General features: G+C 33.1%; 1 protein-coding gene across 4 annotated transcripts in view; it reads right to left on the reverse strand.

Moving 5' to 3' along the window:
* The window catches only part of PTPRZ1 (protein tyrosine phosphatase receptor type Z1), a 242,516-nt gene that overhangs the window by 91,375 nt on the left and 128,360 nt on the right, over window positions 1-22,781 (reverse strand). For all 4 annotated transcript variants that reach the window (XM_074193814.1, XM_074193813.1, XM_074193816.1 and 1 more), the window contains exons 5-9: window positions 20,636-20,731; window positions 19,654-19,720; window positions 17,307-17,464; window positions 16,318-16,468; window positions 2,431-2,615 (exon numbers count right to left, since the gene is read on the reverse strand). In XM_074193814.1, the coding sequence (XP_074049915.1) occupies window positions 2,431-2,615; window positions 16,318-16,468; window positions 17,307-17,464; window positions 19,654-19,720; window positions 20,636-20,731 (657 nt within the window). The remainder of the gene's footprint in view (window positions 1-2,430; window positions 2,616-16,317; window positions 16,469-17,306; window positions 17,465-19,653; window positions 19,721-20,635; window positions 20,732-22,781) is intronic.

A 22,781-nucleotide genomic window follows, 5' to 3' on the forward strand; every position in this document is an offset into this window, starting at 1 on the left:
GTCTAATTTTTTCTTCTGAGTCAAATGCTCTTGATAAAGCAGGATCTCTGCTCCTGCCCAACATGAGATCCTATTTGGTCAATTATCATCTAGCACTTCTCAAAATATTACTTATTTATATAATCATATTCCTGAATATATGTATACTTGACTATAACATGTAGTTTTATATTATATATGGAATTATGTGGTATTATTATTGAAATTTTAATAATATGCCTTTATATCTATACTCAACTGTATTTTTCTCCAAGAGGCATTCAAATCCAGTTGAGAAAAAAATCTTACTTCACTTCTTTTCTTCCTTAGCATATAAAATAGTAAAATAAGCATTGAAAATTTGTACAATCATTATCTGGCCATTAAGAGAATATATGCAGTACTTTTGCTAAGGATCATTTGATACCTAATGTGACACAATGTGCCAGTAACATAAAAAACAAAACTATTACACTCATCATAGCTTTGGGAAATTGAATACTATTCATGATTACATTAATATGGGGAAAGAGTTCAGTGTGGAAACTTTTCTATCAGTAGAGACTACAATCCATTTCTAACTTAATTGACAAGAATTATTAATTATTCTACAGAGTTACTTCATACAAAATAATATAGTTAATAGTAGCTAGTACACCCGGGATCATACAGCTGGTAAATGTCTGAGGTCATATTTTAATTCAGATCTTCCTGGTTCCAGGCCTATCTGCTCTGTCTTTGCTATCATTCAACTATCTTAAGAGGTTGAGTGAGTTGCTTTGGATCCCACACCTAGTATGTGTCAGACTGTTAGCAGCTTTTTTTTTTTAGTGGCAAAGAACTGACACTAAGAGATATTCCTTAATTGGAAAATGAGGGAAGACATGGATTATGAATGCTATAAAATACTATTAGGTATATGAAATGATGAAAGGGATAATTTCAGAGAAATTTGAGGAGACTTATTTGAGCTGATACAGTTAAGTGGGAAGGACCAAAAAAACAATTTATAAAATAATGACAACATTATAAAGGCATAAACTTTGAAAGGCTTAACTCTGAGTAATATAATGACCAACCACAATTCCAGAAGACTGTTGCTAAAGACTCAAGGTGCAGAAAGAGACATTTAACTTATGGACATGACCAATGAGGAAATTTATTTCACTTAATTATGCATATTTGTCCTAAGAGGTTTGTTTTCCATTCCCCCCCCCAGGGAAGAATGTAGGAGGGAGAAAAGATAAATGAACATTAATTTTAAAAAATAAAATAATTTTTAAAAAATGAAAGTAAAAATTAATGGGCTTTAAGGATAAAAAATAGTAGTATTTGAACTGAAGTCTTTTTGATACCAAATCCAACATTCTATTTATTACACAATATGTTGCTTTGTTTTATTTTGCTTTTTTTGGAGAAATCAAAGCATACATAAAATTATTTTCAGTATCAGTATCTGATTCTAAATAGTTCTTGCTTCTTGATACAATATGAAAAATAAAATCAAAACAAATTTGGCTAATCAAATCATGTAGATATTTAGACTACATTATGCCAAATAACAAAATGATTGACCATTCAGGTCTTTGGAATTTTTTTATAGAACTCTCTATATTTTATATAGCTCTTTACATAAACTTTTCCTCTAACTCTGGAAGGTGTAATCCTACCAGAGAGTAGGACAGCAAGTAAGCTTCTCTAAGAGAAAAGGTAAAGGTCAGGTCCACTGGGGGTTTGTTCAAATGTACTACTCTCTTTCTTTGATTGAACTTGGAGGGCAGCAGGGTAGTGTGGTGGGAAGAGCACTAGATTTGACATCGAGGGACCTAGATTTGACATCAAAGGTCCTATATATGAATTTTGACATTGTCACTGTGTGATCTTAACAAGTTCCATCCCTCTATCAGAAAAATTAAAAGTTTGGACTATATAATTTCTAAAGTCTTTACAGTCTCAAATCATTGATCACAGGCTATCCTGCAGTCACAAAGCATGGAGATCCTACTTTCCCAGCCATGACTAATTGCTCAAGTCAACACAAAGTAGAAAATTTGCATAATCAATTAGGCAGAAGGATTTTTTTTGAAAGAATGAGTAATTTTTGTTTCAAAAATGATGCTCCATTTCACTTAACCTGGCTACCCAAACATGAATTATGATGAATTATTCAGAAAATTAACATTCAAGTTAGCATTCTTGTCTAAAGGATACAGCTAGTCTATTTTGTTTCCTATTACAAAGATCTGTTTTCACTGTGCATTATATCATGACATAGAACTGGCTTTTGCAAAGTGACAGATTCATACAAATATTCATGTTCATTTCAAATAGCTAAGCTATTTTCTGGAAATACAGTATTTTGTATAAAGTACAGCATTTGAAAAGAAAGTCTTTGAAATCTACTATATCAAAGGCATATTAATACATAAAAATAAATGAGTTTACAGTTACCAAGTCCTGATACCCATCTGTCAGAAATTCATGCTTAGTTTGGTCTTCTCCCTCTAATTGCTGATAGAGGACAGCAAACTTTTCAATCATGGTGTCATAAACCACTCGTGGTCTCTCCCATGTGACAAGGAGGCTGGTAAAGTTCTCTGGATCAGCTTGGATATTTTCTGGTTCAGAGCTGCAAACTTCAGAAAGAAAATAGTAACATGTTTAATAATCCTTCCAGTCTTTCAGAGTTCCAGTTCTTCAAAAAGTTAAAGGTTATTTTACCATAGGTCATACAATATTTCTAATCCTTCTATTGATGCTAGTGGATATGTCTTATTTTTATGTACTTTCAAATGGGATAAAAAAGATTATGAAAATAATAATGACTTTTTCAAAAATTTTATTAGATGATCTTTTGATCATATCTGAAAAAGAATTTTAAAAGTAGGCATTATACACATAAACAGGAAAAAGAGAAATGATTTTTTTTGGAAGATAAAAGTTACATATTAATCAAAGAAACAAATAAGTGAAAATGACCCATATTCCATAAAAGGAATATTGAATTTTATATCATCCTTTCAGAAATTTCTTCCCTCTTTCTAGAAAATATGTTCAGATGTTCTTGTAGAAGTAACTGTGACCATCTTTCTCTGATTCTATAACCTCATTTCTCATGTCATTTATGCCCCTTTCCTTCAATTTTTATTAACTCCATTCCAGTACCCAACTTTCTTCCTTGATGTGAACCTAGATGTTGGATGGATAATGAATACCATCATACACTGAAAAGAATACAAAACACTCAGTATGTGCTCTAGTGAATTATATAACCAGAAACAAGTTCACTTAGATTCAAATACTTTTTTTCAGAGGCCACCTCTATCACCTAAACATCTGCAATTTACCGGAATTATCTCTGAGTTTCTTATGATGCTGGATATATCTCAGAGATTAATAAGTTAAAATCAGAGAGAGAATAGAGGAAATATTCTTTAGAATAAATCAGGCTGAAGTATTCTAAATTTATGGAGGTCTGAGATAAATGCTTAAGGGGGTATCTCTGTGAATCTGGTTTGCTTGGATAGTTCTTGGTCCTGGGGAATTCTAGTTCCAAATCTAACTTCTTATTGTCTCACACCAGAAAACTGGGGAGGTCCCAGAATTTGAATTATTTCACTATAAAGTTCTTAGATCATTGAGGTACCAGGAGCCTGAGTTAGTGGATCACTTATTTATAAGAGTTTTGAGTTGCAGTAGGACTAAAACTCATTGTGTGTCCATAGTAAGTCAAGAACCAATATGAAGAGTCATTTGGGCTTGTTTAAAGAGGAGTGAAATGGGTCAGCCTGGAAATGGAGCTTTTCACAACTTCTGTGATGATGGGCAATGGTTAGGGTTGGGGCATAGGGAGGAGAAAGAATGACATCAGAGAGATTAGAGCATGAGAGAGAAAAAAGAGATGGAGACTGGGAGTCGAGGAGAGAGAGAGAGAGAGAGAGAGAGAGAGAGAGAGAGAGAGAGAGAGAGAGAGAGAGAGAGAGAGAGACAGGGAGAGAGGGAGAGGGAGAGACAGACAGACAGACAGACAAAGAGAGAGAAAGACAGAGAGATGGAGAGAGAGATGGAGGAAAGGAGAAAGGGAAGGAGGGAGGGAGAGAGGGAGAGAGGGAGGAGGTGGAGAGGAAAAGGGAAAGGGAGAGAGGGTGTGGGAGAGGGAAAGGGAGAGACAGATAGTCACCTTTTTTAGGTGACCTTATCTGGCCTTGACCTAAAAACTTTGAGATTATTCATACAGTATAGAAATTATAATTTTAGATCTAGAGGCAGGGGTGGAGTTCAAAATAGTCCAAAGAGATTTTGCATGTTAGGAAACTAGAGAGATTGAATGCTTTATAAGCAAAACAAACCATGAAGATCAACCAAGGAAAGAGTCATAGATCTTGAATGGAGTTAGACAATCTGGTCAAACTAAGCTCTTCCCAAACCCCTAAAACAATAGAAGGAGGATAGGATACAAAGGAATTATTGGTGACTCTAAAAGTGAAGCCTTATTTAAAAGCTTCACTTTTAGAGTCATTAATAAAGATAAAGATAAGCAAATGAATTGGTAGAGTTCATTTGCTTACCTTAATCTGATCTAATCAAAATGTTTCCTGTATGCAGACAGATGGGCTCTATCTACTTTAGATTTCCCTTCAGTCTCTGAAGTATAAACCACCACTTTCACTAACTTCCTGGTAACTCATAATTACTCAGCATTTCTGGGGAGTCTGGTTGCCTGTTCCTTTTACTTATGTTGCTTCATCTCCCAGAAGTAGAATCAGCATTCATTTATATATTATCAATAAATGTTGTGGTTTGATCAAGCTGCATGGATGATTGAGGTCTCTGACATTAAAAAAAAACAGACAAAAAAAATCAGAGTTGATTGTGATAAACCTATAGCACAAAGTCAGAAAAGTTGATACTTATATCAGCTTTGATATATTTAGGGACATATCTGCATCAGATGTCAGGAGATTCCAACAGTCAGAACATTGTCATTACCATCTTTCAAGGTTTAGGTCAAAAACTTCACTGAAGCTTTCCTTCATTATACTGCCCAGAAGATGAGGTACTTTTTAATTTGTGTTACTCTTATGGAATGTATTTCATTATCTTGTAATTACTTAAAATAAAAAATAATAAAAATTCACATTCATAAATGATCTAAACTTTCCAAAACACATTCACGTCAGTAAAACCATGAAACAGACACTATAAATACTATAACTGCCATTTTACAAACTAGGAAACTGAGGCTTAACATCATGATTTGACCCTTGACTTCCTCTGTCCTATCGTCCAGTAACCTCAGAGAGGACCCTAGTGGTAAAACAGAAATCATCTAACTATCAAATACCTTACAGAGCTATTATAAAGATCAAAAGGAAGAATAAAAATAGTATCACCTATTTAGGCATTTTAAAACTCTATTGAAGCAAAATGATGTAGTAAGGAGTACATTAGACTCGGGAATCAGGAGACCTGGGCTTGAATTCTGGGTCTGTAACTGTACGATATATGCCAAATTTTCTTATATTTCTGAGATAAATGATTATTAATATCTAATGATTTGGGAAGATTCAGAGTTTCTTCACTTTCTCTAAAGTTCTACTTTTTTTTTTTTAAAGCTCAGTTTCTGAAGATAGAATTAATTTCTTCCTCAGTCATGGTCAGATCTCACCCAACCTTACAAAAACTATAATCTAAGGTGGGGAAGTCCATTGTGCTCTACACAGATTTGGGTGGGTATAAATTCATTGAAAAGATTACACAAAGCTTGGCAATTCACAAATAAATGACATAATCAAGGTTCATTAGAATAGGTTCAATCCTTCATTGTAATATTCATTACTTTATTAATTGTCAATCAATCAGAGTTGATTACCATTCTCAGAAACACTGATTCATGCAAGGTTATATAAATCATTAAGTGATTTTTAGCATTTGAGAATGCCACTGACCTCCTTTATTAATAAAATCCTGGAATTATTAATAAAATGATTAATTACTCAGAAACTGTCTTCTGAACTTTTTTAAACACCATATTTCTTGACCTCAGTTTTCTCATTTGTAAAATGAGAGGGTTGAACTAGATAAATTCTGAGATACATTTAAATTCAAATTCTAACTTCTATGATGTTTAGAAATTAATATGCTTTCAAAGATAAACTGGAGTAAGCAAGTGATTTCATACCTGAAATAACTCAGAATATCTGTTTAGCTTATTGTTGATTTGTAAGGATGACAAGTTATAAAAAGGAATCAAGGATTCCTTAAAATTCAAAAATATTAGAAATTCAACAAAAAGTTAGGCAATATAATATACAATAACAAAAAAGCTTTGTAACATATTCTTTAAATATACAAGTTTGGAATTTTGTGGATCTAAAAGGCAATATATATATATATATATAAGGAGGTTATTTCTGTTAGAGCTATGGTTCTAAAATAGTGGGTTTGGTTCAAAAAAGTATTTAGTTTTTTTGCAAAAGAAGAAAAAGAGCAACAAGATTTTATCCTGAGACATTTTTTAAAATCATGACTAATTTTGGTCAACTCTTCCCCCCAAATTGCTTAACCACACCGGGAACTAAATGAATGAAACTAAATTTTTGTAGTAACTTTGCTATTAAAAGACTGAACACTAGAGGGTGTGCCAGACCAACAATTAACCTGAATGGCCAACTTGCTTAACATTTATTTTCTCAGTGGTTATTTAATGAAACTGTCAAAAAATAAGATGCAATCAAAACAAATATGTTGCAGATATGGGTGATAAGCAAATGAGGTACAAGTGTAGATTTAGAAAGAAATCTTTCTCAAAAAAGATTTTGGAGAGAAGGGTGTGGTCCTATATGAAAATTCTTTTATTATCATGAAAATTTCAGCAAGTTAATATATTAGGTTATGGTTTATGGCACATTAAATTGTACATCAATACGATTTGTTCAAAAGAAAGCCCATAGATTGGAAAAGAGCTGAGTTTAAATCTCATTTCTGATCTCTTAGTTTACTTCATCTTTAAAAAAATTGAGAGTTGCACTAGATTGCTTCTGAGTTTCTTCCAACTCTGGATCTATGAGTCTAAGGGCTCAAGTTTAAACCGTATCCATTTTTTGTGACCTTGGGCACATCTCTTCATGATTCTGGGTAGCTAAACATGAAGGGGACTCTATTGAGTGCATAACCTGGGGCAGTGTAAAATATTTGATAATTTTAGTATAAATGGTTTCTGATTTCCTTTGTAATTTTAAGTATTTTCATATTACGTACTTAAAAATATTATTTGGATGGGACCTAGTTGTCTACAGGCTTCACCAAACTACCAAGAAGGAGTATGACACATAGAAATGTAGTAATGGTTGAATAATCTCTAAGATCCCCTCCAACTTTAAATCTTGGGATATTGCTACTGGAGTCCAGCAGATGGCACAAGGAAATCAACAATCAACCACTTAAGACTATTCATCTAACATGGAGAAAACAAAGAAGATGCTTTAGTCTTGTTCCTAATCAATTCCCAATTCTAGATAGTTGTATTATACTGGGTCACTCATTTTGTATTTTTATTGTTCAGTCATTTCAGTCATGTTCAACACTTTGTGACTGTATTTGAGGTTTACTTGGCAGAGATACTGGAGTGGTTTGTCATTTCTTTTACTTCCAGAGGAGAAAACTGAGACAACCAACAGGGTTAAGGGACTTGTCTAGGGTTACACAGCTAGTAAGTGTCTGAGGCCAGATTTGAACTCAGAATTTGATTGCAGGTCCAGTGTCCCATCAGCTTTGTTGCCTGACTGTGCCCTCTCCACTCCCCCATTTTGTAGGTATTTTAAAAATTAAAAAAATAAAAACAAAAAAGAATAGGGGTGGCTAGGTGGCGCAGTGGATAAAAGCACTGGCCCTGGAGTCAGGAGTACCTGGGTTCAAATCCAGTCTCAGACACTTAATAATTACCTAGCTGTGTGGCCTTGGGGAAGCCACTTAACTCCATTTGCCCTGCAAAAACCTATAAACAAACAAACAAACAAATAAATAAATAAATAAATGGATGAATGAATGAATGAATAAATAAATAAAAAAGAATAGTGGTGATAAGATAAAACATAAAAAATCATCATATATGGCTTATTTACAAAATATATTAAGAAAAAATAGAATTTCCTTTGGAAAAGAAAGTTGGAGCAAGGAATCAGAAGACCTAGAATTACAATATTTAGAGATGATATAATCCAGTCTTCTCATTTTACAGATGAATAAATGGAGACCTATGAAAGTAAAGTCACTTACCCAAGGCTCTACTGGCTTTGATCCTGGGTTTTCTGACTAAATCCAGTGACCATGGTAGGACATCCCCTGTTCTGCCACTATGTATTTTATATGACAGTAAGCAAGTAAATATTCCAGAACTTCAGTTTCTCTTTCTTTAAAATAATACAGTTGAACTAAACAGTCCTTATGGTTCCTTTGAGCTCTAAAATTCTATGATCTATGATTCTATATGAAAGTCAATTCCTCTGCTTTGCATAATTTTCCTTCCTTCCTCATCATCTTCCTAAGCTCTCTGAGGGCAGGGACTAAATTGTGTTTTTCCTCTTTTATATCTCCCTTTCTCAGAATCTTGGACACAAATAGGCACTTAATAAATATTTGTTGAATTGAATCTATTTTTCTCTTCACTAGCAAGAAATATAGCTTTAAAGACTGGAAAGATTTGAATGAATTGATGTTGAATGAAATGAGCAGAATCAAAGGAACATTATACACACTAACAACAACATTAAGTGATAATAAACTATGATGGACTCGTTCATTTCAGTAGTACAATAATCAAAGACAATTTTAAAAGACTTGTGATGGAAAATACCATTCAAATCCAGTTTACATGAAATCTTCAATTTGTAAAAGTAGTTGCACATACTATGTCATTTTCCCCTCTCTATTATTTTCTTTCTTCTGTTTGGATTTGATTCTTCTCTCATAATATGATCGATATGGTTCTATTGTTTACCATGGTCTTAAATGTGGAGCCTATGTCAAATTTCTTTCTGTTAGGTAGAGTGGGGAAGGAAGGGAGGGAGGAAGAAAACTGTAAATCTCAAAACTTTGCCAAAAAAAGATTTGTAAAAACTACCATTCTATGTGGTTGGGAAAACAAAATATTTTTAAAAATTTTTTAAAAAGAATTGTATCTTCTCCATTAGAAAGGAAATGCTCTTGAAGATAAAAGTCAGGAAGGAAGATCATACCTACTGCACACCAACAGCTATGCCTTAGGATCTTTGATAATTCTCACAGTTTCTTCATATTTAATGCATAAGTGACCAGGAAGTCTAGCCCTTAAAGGATCTATAAATACTTTTATAATTCTATTTAAAATTTTTTTTTATTTATTTAAGGCAATGGGATTAAGTGACTTGCCCAAGGTCACACAGCTAGCAATTATTAAGTGTCTGAGTTTGGATTTGAACTCCTGACTCCAGGGCTGATGCTCTATCCATTGCATCATCTAGCTGCCCCTATTTTGACAGCTTCTCTCTATGTAGATGAATTCAAAGAGGTCTAAAGGAGCTACCTTCATACCTAAGTGCTGCTTTTAGGATTACCTGTATATCTCCTATTAAAAACAGTGAAAGTTAAACATTCTTTAGGCTAACACAAAGAGATGCGATTTAAGGAAATTTATTCTTGATACCATCTATAAATAGTAAATTTGAGAAATTGAAGTATGTCCTTGTTACATGGAATTTCCAGTTCAAAAGACATTCATTAAATGTCTACTACAATCATGGATTTTCTATTAGGCACCAGGAAATACAAAGATGAATAAGATAATTTCTACTCTCAATGAGGTTGCAATCTACTAGAAATAATTGAGTGCAGTGACTCATATCCATCATGTTTCTTCATCCTTATCACAACACTGGGAGAAGGCTATTTCCAGTATTACACATTTAATAGCTGAGGAAAATGAAACTGAAGCTGAATGACTTCTCTAACATTACAGCTAGTAAATGGTGGAGCTGAGATTCAAAATCCACAAGACTGCATTTAATTTGAAAATTCCCCTACTACATATGACAATTCTTATGTAAAAATATTTTGTTGTTGCTTTAGTTGTTTTCCCAGACATGTCTGACTCTTTGAATGCCTCTATTTGGCCAAGATTCAGGAGTGGTTTGCCATTTCCTTCTCCAGCTTATTTTATAGATGAGGATACTGAGGCAAAGACAGTTAAATTGACTTCCTGAGGTCACACAACCTGAGGAAGTATAAAAGACAGATATGAATTCACAAAGGGGAATTTTCCTGATTACAATCCTTATGTTCTAGACACAATATGATTTACTACCCTGTCTTGATAGATGAAATAATGGTCTAATTTTTCTAATACTTAGCCTAATCAGTAGCTAAGGAAGGAATATGCTAGCAGGTGGTGGTAGGTGGTGGTCAGAAAAGGCTTTGCACAAAAGGTGGTACTTGAGATGAACCATGAAGGAAGTGAGGGATCTTATGAGAAACAGGCAAGGAAGGGATGCTTTATAGGCTTGGCAGAATAGCAGAAACTAAAATAGAAAGATAAAGAAAAAAAAGAGAATAGACATATTCTATGTGGTGGAGAAAGCACCATTAACAACTGCTTAGTGTCTCTAAATAGGACTCAATTATTATTTACTACTAATCTAAGTGTTAGTCCAAATTTAACATAGCACTATATTGAGTGGAATCTATAAACATGTACTAATGTATTCCTACCACATTTGTGTAAAGTTGATGGACCTCTTTTCAATAACAAGCAGATACTTGGAACAACAAGATTTATGGATCCATGAGATAAACAATCATTGAAGTTGTTTTCTCCTCACGGAGTAGTATATCTTAATGAACTGCAACAAAAAAATCAATATAGATCTTCAAAGGTTGTAAATGTCATAATTATAAATGATGTATTTCTAATATGAACTTCTAAAGAGCCACATCATATTCTTTAGGGAAACATCCCAAAGAAGAAAAATTCTAGAGGCCTAAAGTTATGAAGGGACTTATCCAAACATAAAGTAAGTCACAGAGCTGGGATTTGAACCCTGGTTGCTTTTTTTCACTATATGATCAAAACATCTCCTTTTCTAATTATGTATGTCTAGGTATTTATGTTTAAATTTTTAATTCCATTTCTTACACAAAAGTCATTATGGGTAACATGTTGAGGGTGAACTGACACCAATAAGTTATCTTTCCATTTTCCCTTTAAGTCCCTTGTTATTCTGGTTCTTCCATGATTGTGGTGTTTTCTGAGTTGCACCTATGGGAGTTAATGTCATTCCTATACCTTATTTCCCTTCCTATATTCTTAGAGTCAATGATGTTTAAATTATAAATGTAAATAAATGTTTAAATGATGTTTCTAAATTTCTCACTGTTCATTATACAAAATCTTCCATCTCCTGATTCCATTTTCACTGTTTCCCCTTGCTTAGAATATTCTTCTTCATCTTCACCTGGCTTTATATAAGTTCCAGCAAAAATTCCATCTTCTACAAAAGACTTCTTGACTCTTCCCTACTGTGCCTTCCCTCTGTGATTATCTACAATTCATTCTGTGTGCATCTTCTCTGTAAGTGGATGTTTGCACATTGCCTCCCTCATTATACAGAGAATTCCTTGAAAGCAGGGTCTGTTTTACCTTTGTTTATATCCCCACTGTGTAGCACAGTATCTGGCTTACAGTAGATGTTTAAGAAATGCATCCTTGATTTTTGTTCATCTAGTGACAAGAAGCACTTTTAAGAAAGTAAAAGTGGTAGAAATTGTCATAATGCTGAAAATGATCTAATCTTTAATATTTATGCCCCAATCATCATTAATTTCTGGGGTATACAGTAACTCCATGGGCAGTTCAGCTTTAGTATGCTGCTGCAATTGATAAGACTGTTGGTCTTTAGATCAGGAGGACCTGGGCTCATTACAGATAAGTTACTGAATCTTTCATAGTCTCAATTTCTTCATCTGTAAAATGGAATTAATAATATCTACTTTATGGGACTGAAGGTTTCAAATAAGACAGTGCGTAGAAATTTTGCAAACCTTAAAAGGCTATATTGATTTCAGTTATGATTGTTAATTGTTATTAATATTAATCTCAGGTACAAGAATTCACTTTTCATTTATTTTTCAAATATGGCTAGAAGGCAGTATTTGCAGACCAGTGACTTATATGAACTCTCTATACTCATATTAACGTTTTGAAGAGGGAAACAGTTCTAAAGGATAGACCATAATACAAAATGGCTAGCCAACAACAGAAAATTTCTTAGTTCTAATACAATAGCATTCTGATGAAAAAATTCTAACCTCATATTAATTCTGCCTGACTGCATGACTTGTCAGGGATATTGAAAAGGACATTTCTGTTCAGGGAAGATGTATTTTAATTTTAACTTAGTGTATTACTACTTTTATTTTCTCATCCTTAAATCCTTTTCCCTGAAAATTCATATCAGTAAGAAGTAATAATAGCTTTTAAATGGCTATAGTGGAATGTTTCTTCACATGATTTCAGACATAATTAGGCCCTCAAAAAATTCTTCCTATTCCATCTCCTGACTACATACCCATACCCTTTCTCCAAGTCCTCCACCCTATCTCCAGAGTTGCCTCTGTAACGGTTAAGGTAATGTTGCTTCTGAGAACTTGCTTTCATTTCAGTTAGCAAGGGGTGAAAATTCCTGGCCCTGTACATGATGTGACTTTAAAGCAGTAATTTTTTTTCCCTTTTTTGCTAAGTCACACAAGAAAAGTTAATTTCCTTATTTTTTTTTAAAAGCTGCAATCTATATTCACCATGTAATCTATATACTTTTAGAAAACTTTTCTTCATTCCTAAGACTGAGCAAAAGGCCAAAAGGTTTAGAACCTGCTGTTGTTATCCTAGGCACATATATAAGTCCTCATAATTTTTTTTTGTTGAAGCTTTGTGGGAAGAAAACATGTTCTCCTCAGAAAAATGAACTTCTACCCTTCTAAGACAAAAATGACAATATTCTATAACAAATCAGAATAATGGTAGCTTGTATTTTAAACAGTAGGAATAAGAAGCAGTCATCTAAGATAATAAGTACTTTTCTGCCTCTGAATTTCCTCTCATTCTCATACTCACAAATTGTTAATTAAGGTGCAGTTTTTTAAAAGAATAAAATAATATTTAATTCAATTAATTTATTTTTTATTTTATTTTAGAAAAGAAGCTGGCTCAGTTCTATTCTATTTTCCATTAATTAATATTCTATTATTTACTGGACAAGATGTTACAGTGTTTTGTGTTGTTGGTGGAAACATAATTGAATTTCCTGGCTTTGGGGCAATTTAATTAGAAACTTAATGTTGCATTAAATGTAGCTATTCATCATTGTTTTCACTCTTTTCTTTTTTGGTAACAGGAAAATTATTCCCCAAAATATCATATTAAAACAATTAACCTGTGTTCTTTTTAAGACTAATCTTTGAAAAATAGATGATTATTAATGTAGCATTATACATGTTAAAGAAAATTTTTATGGAGTAAAAAATGAAATGAAAAAAATGAAAGAAGTAGTAAAGTTCCAAGAAGAACTTTTTGAATGGTTTTAAGTCCCCAAGAAAGTAGTTATACAACTGTTTCACCAACTTTTTAGCACTTTCTGTGATGGACTGAAGATTTAAAAAAGAAAGATCAGATATAGCTTTTCTATAAAAGGATACTTTAAAATAATGTCTATGTTGCTTAGTAAATTTAAAATAAAAAAACTGAAAATACCCTGTTTTGTGTGATTTTTCAATTTTTGTGGCTGTCCTTGCCATGCTTCTTGTTTCATGGAGGAGGAATCTTAGTAATTTTGCAGTCCTCAATATCCTCCATTATTCAAAAACATGACTGTTGTCAAGTACAGGAAATTGAGAGAGTGTGGTAAATTGAAAGGGCTTATATTATACTACACATTAGACACACATACTTCCATATATGCATACATGCTTATCATGGGTTTAGAATTAGAATTCAACTTATTTTGTCTTACATAACGTGCATTAATTTGGTTCTCTAATTCTTTGAATTCTCCTTTATTTACATTACTGCCTCCCACTTTCCTCCCTTCCTTAATTTAATTTTTTTAATTTTCAGGTCCACATTTTTTCCTCTCACCTCTGAATTTTCCTCCCCATTATTCCAAAATCTATTACAAACATATATCATCAAGTCAAACAAGTCCCTACATTGGCCATGTCCAAATCTGTACTTTTGGTCTATAATCTCTATCTAGAGTACGATATCATGTTTCATTATGAACCCTTTGGAATTTTGGTTGGAGACAATTTCCCAAAGTTTTTATCTTTAGCCTTCACTTCTGTTTCTTGCTTCTCATTCATGGGGATGCCATCCATTCACAATACTTTTAAGATTATACATATGACTCTCCAATCTTTATAAACACTGACCTGTTTCTTAAACTCTAGTACTATAGTATTTTTGACTCTCTTTTGGAATCTTCACTGAAATGGCACCTCAAATTCAATATGTCAGCAGGATGGGAAAGTAGAAGAACCTGACTTGAAATCAAGACACTTTTTAAGTAGGAGTTCTACCAGTTTCTAGTTGCATAATCTTAGGTAAGAAGCTTAACAGCTTTAAGTTTTAGTTTCCTTAATTACCTTACAGGTTTCTTACACGCATCCACACTGAAATCAAAATGAATGATTTCTCTCAATGCTCAATCTCCTTGACCTCTCTAACAGCCTTTGATATTGTGGAGCATCCTCACTCCTTTCATACTCCATTTGTCCAGATTTTTGGAACTCGACCCTCCTGGTTTTCCTCCTAACTATCTGACTAATCTCTGTCAGTCACCTTCACTGAATCTTTATAGTCTTAAGGCAACTAAACCTCAGTGTCCAGGACTCCATCCTGGGCCCTTGCCTCTTCTCCCTCTATATGATTTCACTTAACAGTCTCATTAGCTCCCATGGATTCAATTATCAACTCTGTTCTGATGATTCTCAACCCTAACCTCTCTGCTGACCTCCTATCTCCCATCTCCTCTTAGACATCTCAAATTGGATGTTATATAGACATATTACAATTTCTAAAACTGAACTCATTATCTTTTCCCTAAAATCCATCCCCTTCCCAAACTTCCCTATTCCTGGTGGAGGACACCATTATCTTCCCAATCCCTCAGGCTCATAACCTAGGGGTCATTCCCAACTCCTCACTGTCTCATCTTACATACTCAATCTGTTGAATTAATCTTTGTCATATCTCCTGCATCTGCCACCAACCTAGAATAGGTCCTAACTAGCTCATGTCTAGATTACAGCAATAGCCTGCTTGTTGATAAGCCTGCAACATATCTCCCCTCACTCCAGTGATTTTCCTCAAGCACAGGTCTCATCATGTCACTCTGCACCTCATTTTTTCCTCTATTCAATAAAGGCCAGTGGCTGCCTATTACTTGCAGGATCAAATAAGAAATCCTTTGTTTGGGGTTCAATTCCTTTTAGAATCTGGACCCTCCTACCTTGTCTATCTTCTTACCACTTGTATCTCTTTCCCTCTTTAATGTCCCTCAACCCCCTTATTCTTCAGTCCAGAAACAATGGTCTCCTCAAATTAGATGTTCCTCAGATGAGGCGCTGTCTGTCACCCATTCATGGAAAGCTCTCCATTCTTATTCCTGCCTCTTGGCTTCCTTCCTTTCATCCCAGCTAAAATCTGACTTTCTACAAGAAGTCTTTCCTCGATTGATCATTTTTTAATTTATTCTGTGGTACAGCTTGTTGTCTCACCCATTAGAGTGTGAGGTCCTTGAGGGTAGGGGCTGGCCTTTTGCCTTTCTTTGTATCTCTAGGGCTTAGTTCAATGCCAGAAACAGTTATTGCTTAATAAATGTTTGCTGATTGACTTAATTGACTCATTGTAGCTCACTAAACAAGTCTTTCTACCTTTTGTTTAAATATTCTCTACTTGGAATTTCTTCCTTGTATTCTATATATAAATATTCTACCTCTACTTGAGGTCTAATTCAAATGCTACTTTTTTCATTAAAATTTTTCTTATAACCCCAGAAAGAAACTATTTCTCTTTCTTTGAAATGTGCCTTTCTTACTATACTAAGCACAAAAAAAACTGCCATTTACTATAGTTAGGCTATGATATATGTCTTCTCTCCTTGAAGGAAAGGATTGTATCTTTTATTATTTCTGGAAATCCATTAGGGCTGAATCTCATTCATAGCATAAGTTTTTCCTCTTTTATTTACTTAAATAATGTTGGAATCTATGTGGTCAGTACGTGGTATGAACAAAAACAATCACAAATACCTGTTTCATGGATTTCTTCTTCTCCTGTATATGAAGAAAACACCTGCCTGGAGAACTTGTATTGCTGTTCTCGGAAATTATTTTGCAGGTAGTCCATCAGCATGACATAACCAGACTGCTGCATTGTAAGAACCTCACAAAAAACAGCCAACTGGAAAAAAAAAGGACCAAGTAACTCAAGATAGTTATTAGAAAACCCCAAATGAAAGAAACATCAACTAAAATGCTACCCTCCTCAGACCAAAATGAATCATAAAACTTCCTATAAGAAACTCTTATGTTTGAAATGAATTTAGAAAAAAGAATCTTTGAATTTTATTTTACCTTTTTTTAAGAATCTTTAAAACTACCCATGAATTACCTTATTAATATGTTTTCTTTTCTTTAAAAAAAACTCAATAACATTATCTTTTCAAACAACAATATGCCACTACATATCTTATAAAATATGGTTCCTTGAAAAAAGTTTGTTGATTCTTAAATAAAATAAGAGGGTGCTTCAGCCCTAACAGTATTAATTAATATTGACTTTTCTGGTGACTTCATCTAGCACATTATAGTCATTGTGACTTAACAATTTTCCAGAAAAAGAGTAATTTCAAGTCCTATGCTCCCATTGTTTATTGCTCCATGAGGTTATCACTGGTCACTGGAGAAGGGAAGACTAGATTGAGGTCATCTACCCTCTTTTTTCATAGACTCTGTGGACTATGTAATTTGAAATTGCAGACAAGCAAGACAACTTTTGGGAAAATTACATATTAAATTTATTATCTACTTTAAATGAAAAACAAACTATATATAGTGGTGATTCACAGCTTCTACTTAGCATATGAAGATGTTCATTTTATTTTGCTGTTGATTTCTGAATTAAAAATTAATTTTAAAAAGAAATTATATAACAGTCTTCCAACATATTATTTATAGAAATATTTACCTTTGAGCACTTCTGAGAATTTACTTCATATCAATTAAATTTGCAAAGTTACCTGACTTTCAGAAATGCTAATGGGATCTTTAAAGACAATCCAGTTAACTGATTCTGTGCAGGGAGGAGTAGTCAAAGATCCATTGTAAGTGTAATACTTGTCTGTGGAGTTTGGCAGAAGATTCAGCAAAACAAATGGATTTAATGCAGCTTGTTTTCCTGCAAAGCAATATTATAGATTTTGTTTTGAATTCCAACACTGTTTATTACTAAAATGGTCAGAGATGCTAGCAAAAAAACAAACCTCCATAATTAATAATCATTCAATTGAAATTATAATTATAAATTATATTGAATTATAATTAAAACAATATAATTTCTATATATATATATATTCATATATAAAACCATGGGGATGTGCATAGAGACAAAATATTCCATGAATAAATTACATTTTCTTTTGACTATCCATCCTTACAGGAGTTGTTTTAAATACAAAAGCATCAGCAATATCATACAAAGATTAAGCCAGAAATCCAGTTGCTTGTTAGAAAGGTACTATTTTTTTCTAATTCTTATGATTTCATTCTATAAATTATTAATTTAAACCGCAAAAGATTTAAATAAGAAATATACTATTATGAGAAAATGGCTAAATTTCTGAAATAATTGCATTCATTTTTTGATGTCACAGTTTAAGGAGGAAAATAATGAATTTAACATGTATCTAGACAGGGTGATTAGGCTATGAAGAATAAGACAACTCATTTATAAACATTATGACATTTTTAGATTTGGGTATTCCAACAAGCAGTCCCCACCCCCTCCCCACCACCCTGGCTAGATAAAATCTGTTACTATCTAAACAGATATGTATGCTATTTGTGGATCAGGCAGCAATATCTTAAAATAAAGAAAATAGCTATAAAGAAAAAGCATCTTTCTTTTGTGTCCTGTTTAATTCTCTCCTTCATGAAGTAAAAGCAGCATCCCAGGTCATACTTCCCTGATGACAGAGATACTTGGTCAATTTAAGACATCATACAAAATTGACAAAGTTGAATCAATCCTATGAATCAATCAATCCTAGGTTCCAATTCTGAGGATAAGGTCTAAATATTGAGTTTTATTCTTGATTTGAAAGTTGAGAGTTTCCAGGTTAGTAACATTCTTTATTTTATCAATAACTTTTCAAATATCATGGTCTAATATGCTGTGCTAGAGTTACTGGAAAACGAATACCAAAATAATAATGATCTCAGCTTTGTAGTCTCAGATCCTGGGAATTATCTGCTATTCGATTTAATTCAACAACCAATTGAATATAGTGCTAGGCACTGTCTTTTCTTTTTCATCCTGTAGCTGATTCACCAAAAATGGTTACTACTTACACTTTTGCCTTTTTTATTATTACTAAATGTCTGTGTATTGGTCAATCTAATCAAGTACTTAAGTTTAATGATATCAAAGCATATTCTATTCCATTCTCTTTGATAATTCAACTTTCTAAAGTATTCTCTTTAGTATGATTTAAGAAAAGTGTTTCTCTAGGGTTAGATTTGAGAACTTACTTTTATTTAGAGAAGTTATATTGCTCAATTTTTGATTTAAAATTTGTATTTCACAGATATGTCTGATTTTAGAAGCTAGAATTTCTTAATTATAACCAAAATTGATATGAAATATAGAAGCAATAATCTAAATACAAACAGGAGACTGATTTCATTAAAGAATGAAATTTAATAAAATGCCAATTTCCACCCTCCAGTAAAATTTTTTTTTAGGATTTTTGCAAGGCAAATGGGGTTAAGTGGCTTGCCCAAGGCCACACAGATAGGTAATTATTAAGTGTCTGAGGTCAGATTTGAACTCAGGTACTCCTGACTCCAGGGCCGGTGCTCTATCCACTACTCCACCTGGCTGCCCTCTCCAGTAAAATTTTATGACTCATATTTGACAGTTTTTTTTTTTTGACAAATCGTTTTTGGAAATTGGAAATATGTCACTATTATAAGAAAAAAAGTAGATCTCTCTAGTTTAAAAATGCACACAATTTGAACATTTGGAAAAACTAAGAATTTTCTAAGTGCATTAAGATATTATGCCTTCTGGGGCGGCTAGGTGGTGTAGTGGATAAAGCACCGGCCCTGGAGTCAGGAGTACCTGTGTTCAAATCTGGTCTCAGACACTTAATAATTACCTATCTGTGTGGCCTTGGGCAAGCCACTTAACCCTATTTGCCTTGCAAAAAAAAACCCCAAAAAAGATATTATGCCTTCTGTGTACACATATAGATCCTCTCTTTTGTGTGTAATCTTCATTCTTTGAGACAATATGTTTTTTATTAAAGCTTTATACGCAAAGGTATATTTTGGAAGAGAAGTACTTTAAACTGAATAGTAACTTACCAAAACGACTAACATTGTCTACTCCTTCTATAATTGCTTTATAATCCATATTATCTTCTACTCCAACCTGTTAAAAAAAAGTGATGTTCTAAATATGGTTATAATATTTTACTCAGAGTTAATCAGTAAGTATTTAACCACCTACTGTGTTCCACACACATAGCTCTATAAAGATTCAAAAGCTTCCAAATTCATCTTAAACATTTACAAATTGTGCTCCAAAAGAACAAAAAAACTTAAGAAAAATCTTATGATTATTCATGATGACTACTATACACAATGTATCCTTGATTTGGTCAGCCTGAGTAACTTGAGTGAAGGAAACCTTCTACCAAGACACACTACATACATAAGTATGTACACACTACATACATACATACATACATCATAAGATTTAACAGGAAATTCCTACAGAATTGTTTGAGGTATGGAATTGGAAAATGACTTACCCAGTATCACAGATGAATAAGGGTCAGGAAGAAGATTTGGATAAATTCCTTCTTAACTCTAAGTTCAGTATTCTATCTATTGTATCATACTGCCTTTATGCTAAACTGTTATGCAGTTATCCCTCTAATATTATCCCTTTCTCCATCATAGTTTTGATATATCATGCATGGGTCAGTTTAAGAAATTAAATGGAAATTTGGCAGGAGGCCTGTGAAGGCCAGTAGATAGCACAAAAATGTTTATAAACTCAGAAATTCCTAAATACAAGTATGATATATTATTTACATATTTTATCTTTCTAATACCATAATAATTCAACTTATTCTCTGGTTCAAAAGGAGGGTCAAAATTTTCATGTGGATTTTCAAATTACAGGGCATTGTGTCCCTAACTTCCATGACGCGGAAGAGATAACTGCAATTGATAATAAAACCTTAGATTTGTATGAACACATGGTCACATTTAGGATATCATATGATACTTATAATGATACAAAGAAGATAATGCAATTCTGTAATCAAAGTATCATTACCTCAAATAAAACGGATAAAACTCTTAACTTTCCTTTCCCTTTAACTGCTTCATCAAAATTTGCAAACTGGTCCGGGTCAAAGCAGTAGATTTGCATCTACAAAACAAAAAAATGAGCTCTTTAGAACTTAGAAATAAATTAACAATGTTGATCAACAGACTTGAGAGAATAGATCTCTCCACTGAAGTATCTACTTGCAAATGACAAATTCACAGGAAGGCCATGACCTGAGAGGAGTGCCAGAGCCAGTTTCAAAATACTCAGAACATGCAACCATAATTGTCAGCTTTTATTAAAAATACAAGAAGCTTCCTCTTTTACATAAAAGTCGATGTAAATTCTATGACCTGAATATAATAAATATTTTATGCAGTGAATGAAAGATTGCCGATTGTAAACTGTTCCCTAGCGATAAGTGAGACTCATTTGGAAGTTGATTAACATGTTCAGGCCACCAAGTACATTAAGGAAGTGACTTACTAGAATAAAAAGTCAATTTATCTTGGAGACTTGGAGAAAAATCAGCCATTTGGAATAGTTCAGTCTTTAGCATAGCTAAGGGTTTTACCCGTCTAGAAACCAAAACAATTTATTTTTAAATTTGTACAGAAATTTTTATAAAACATATTCTTCATTTCATAAAATTATTTTTTTAAAAGTATAATATGAATTTCAAAACATTAAAGTGTCATAGATATAGAACTGGAAGGATCTTTAGAAGTTATTTAGTCCAACCTCCTCATTTTACAGCTGAGAAAACTGAGACACAGAGGAGTAAGAAACTTTTCCAAGGTCACACAGATAAAGTATTTGAGGCAGGAAGCCAAGCTTCTTGACCATAATACCAGCTCTCTATCCACTACCTATCCCTCCCTTTCATTTAGTCATCATATCAAATGAGGCTGATGATATGTTGATGTGGTTCCAGACTACACATAAGTATACAGGGCCATTCTACTTACTTATCCTAATCTGTTTAAAATGTATATAAATTAGGAGCATAAATTGATTGCCTTTTATGAAATATTTTGACTTCTAAAAGTTTTTTCATGTTTATTTTCAGAGTGTTTATAGAATAGATAATTTGTAGTATATCTGAGTTCCATAAAGATAATATGGCATATATAATTGGACCTAGGAAAAAAATGAATTCATTGCCCCTTTTCCAAACAGGTGTTTGGGCAGAAAGAGAGAGAATAAATAGAGTAGGAAACATAATACGTTAAACCCCCAAATTATTAGCTTAAAATTAGGAAATTTTAATTTCTACACAAAAAATATCACATTACTTACCCTGCCCCCCAGAAGATTCACTTCAGTGACCCCTTAAGTATTGAATTCCCTAATGTATTTAAGTGTTTAATTATTTGACAGAAATTAATTATTAATTAATTATTTGACAGAAAAAGTAAAGGGTCACTGTGCTCTCGTGCCATTTGAGAAGTCATCAGATGTGAAAAATAAAGACCTTTGAAATTAAAACGGTATGTCAATGAGTGTAACTGATCCAAGCTGCAAAAATGAAATTTATAAGAAACATTTCAGGAAGACATCTATCTATCTTACTGTGCAAAGCAAAGAATTTCTAGGTAGCAAAAGCTCTGCCACCATTGAGTGAAACCTATTCAAGACTGTTTAGAGTAAGATTCTCCTAATAGACAGCTCTTTTATTAAAAGTCAGAAGCTGTATTTATTCTATAAAACCATTAGTGTTCTGTTTTTAGGTTGCTTTTTCTTGTACCTACTAGGTCCTTAATAAATGATTTCTTGAAGGGAAGTGATGAAAAATAGCAATGGATTTGGAATATTAACACTGATTCTGCCATTTAATAATTATGTGACCTTTAGCAAATAATTTTATCTCCTGGTATTTAATGTCCATTTTTGTTTAAAGAGGGGTGGTTATAATTGTTGTAGCTTATTCATTTTCAGTTATTTCTGACATTTTGTGTGATCTCATTTAGGGCTTCAGTGACAAATTTTCTAGAATGGTTTGGCATTGCATTCTCCAGCTCATTTTACTGATAAGAAAACTAAAAGTTAAACAGGGTTAAGTTACTTGCCCAGGGTGAAACAGCTAGTTTCTGAGACCAGATTTGAAAATTAGGTCTCCCTGGAGGAGGAAAGGTGAATAAAATAAATACCT

Source organism: Macrotis lagotis, chromosome 7, assembly GCF_037893015.1.
Source record: "Macrotis lagotis isolate mMagLag1 chromosome 7, bilby.v1.9.chrom.fasta, whole genome shotgun sequence".
Classification (NCBI taxonomy): Eukaryota; Metazoa; Chordata; class Mammalia; order Peramelemorphia; family Peramelidae; genus Macrotis; species Macrotis lagotis.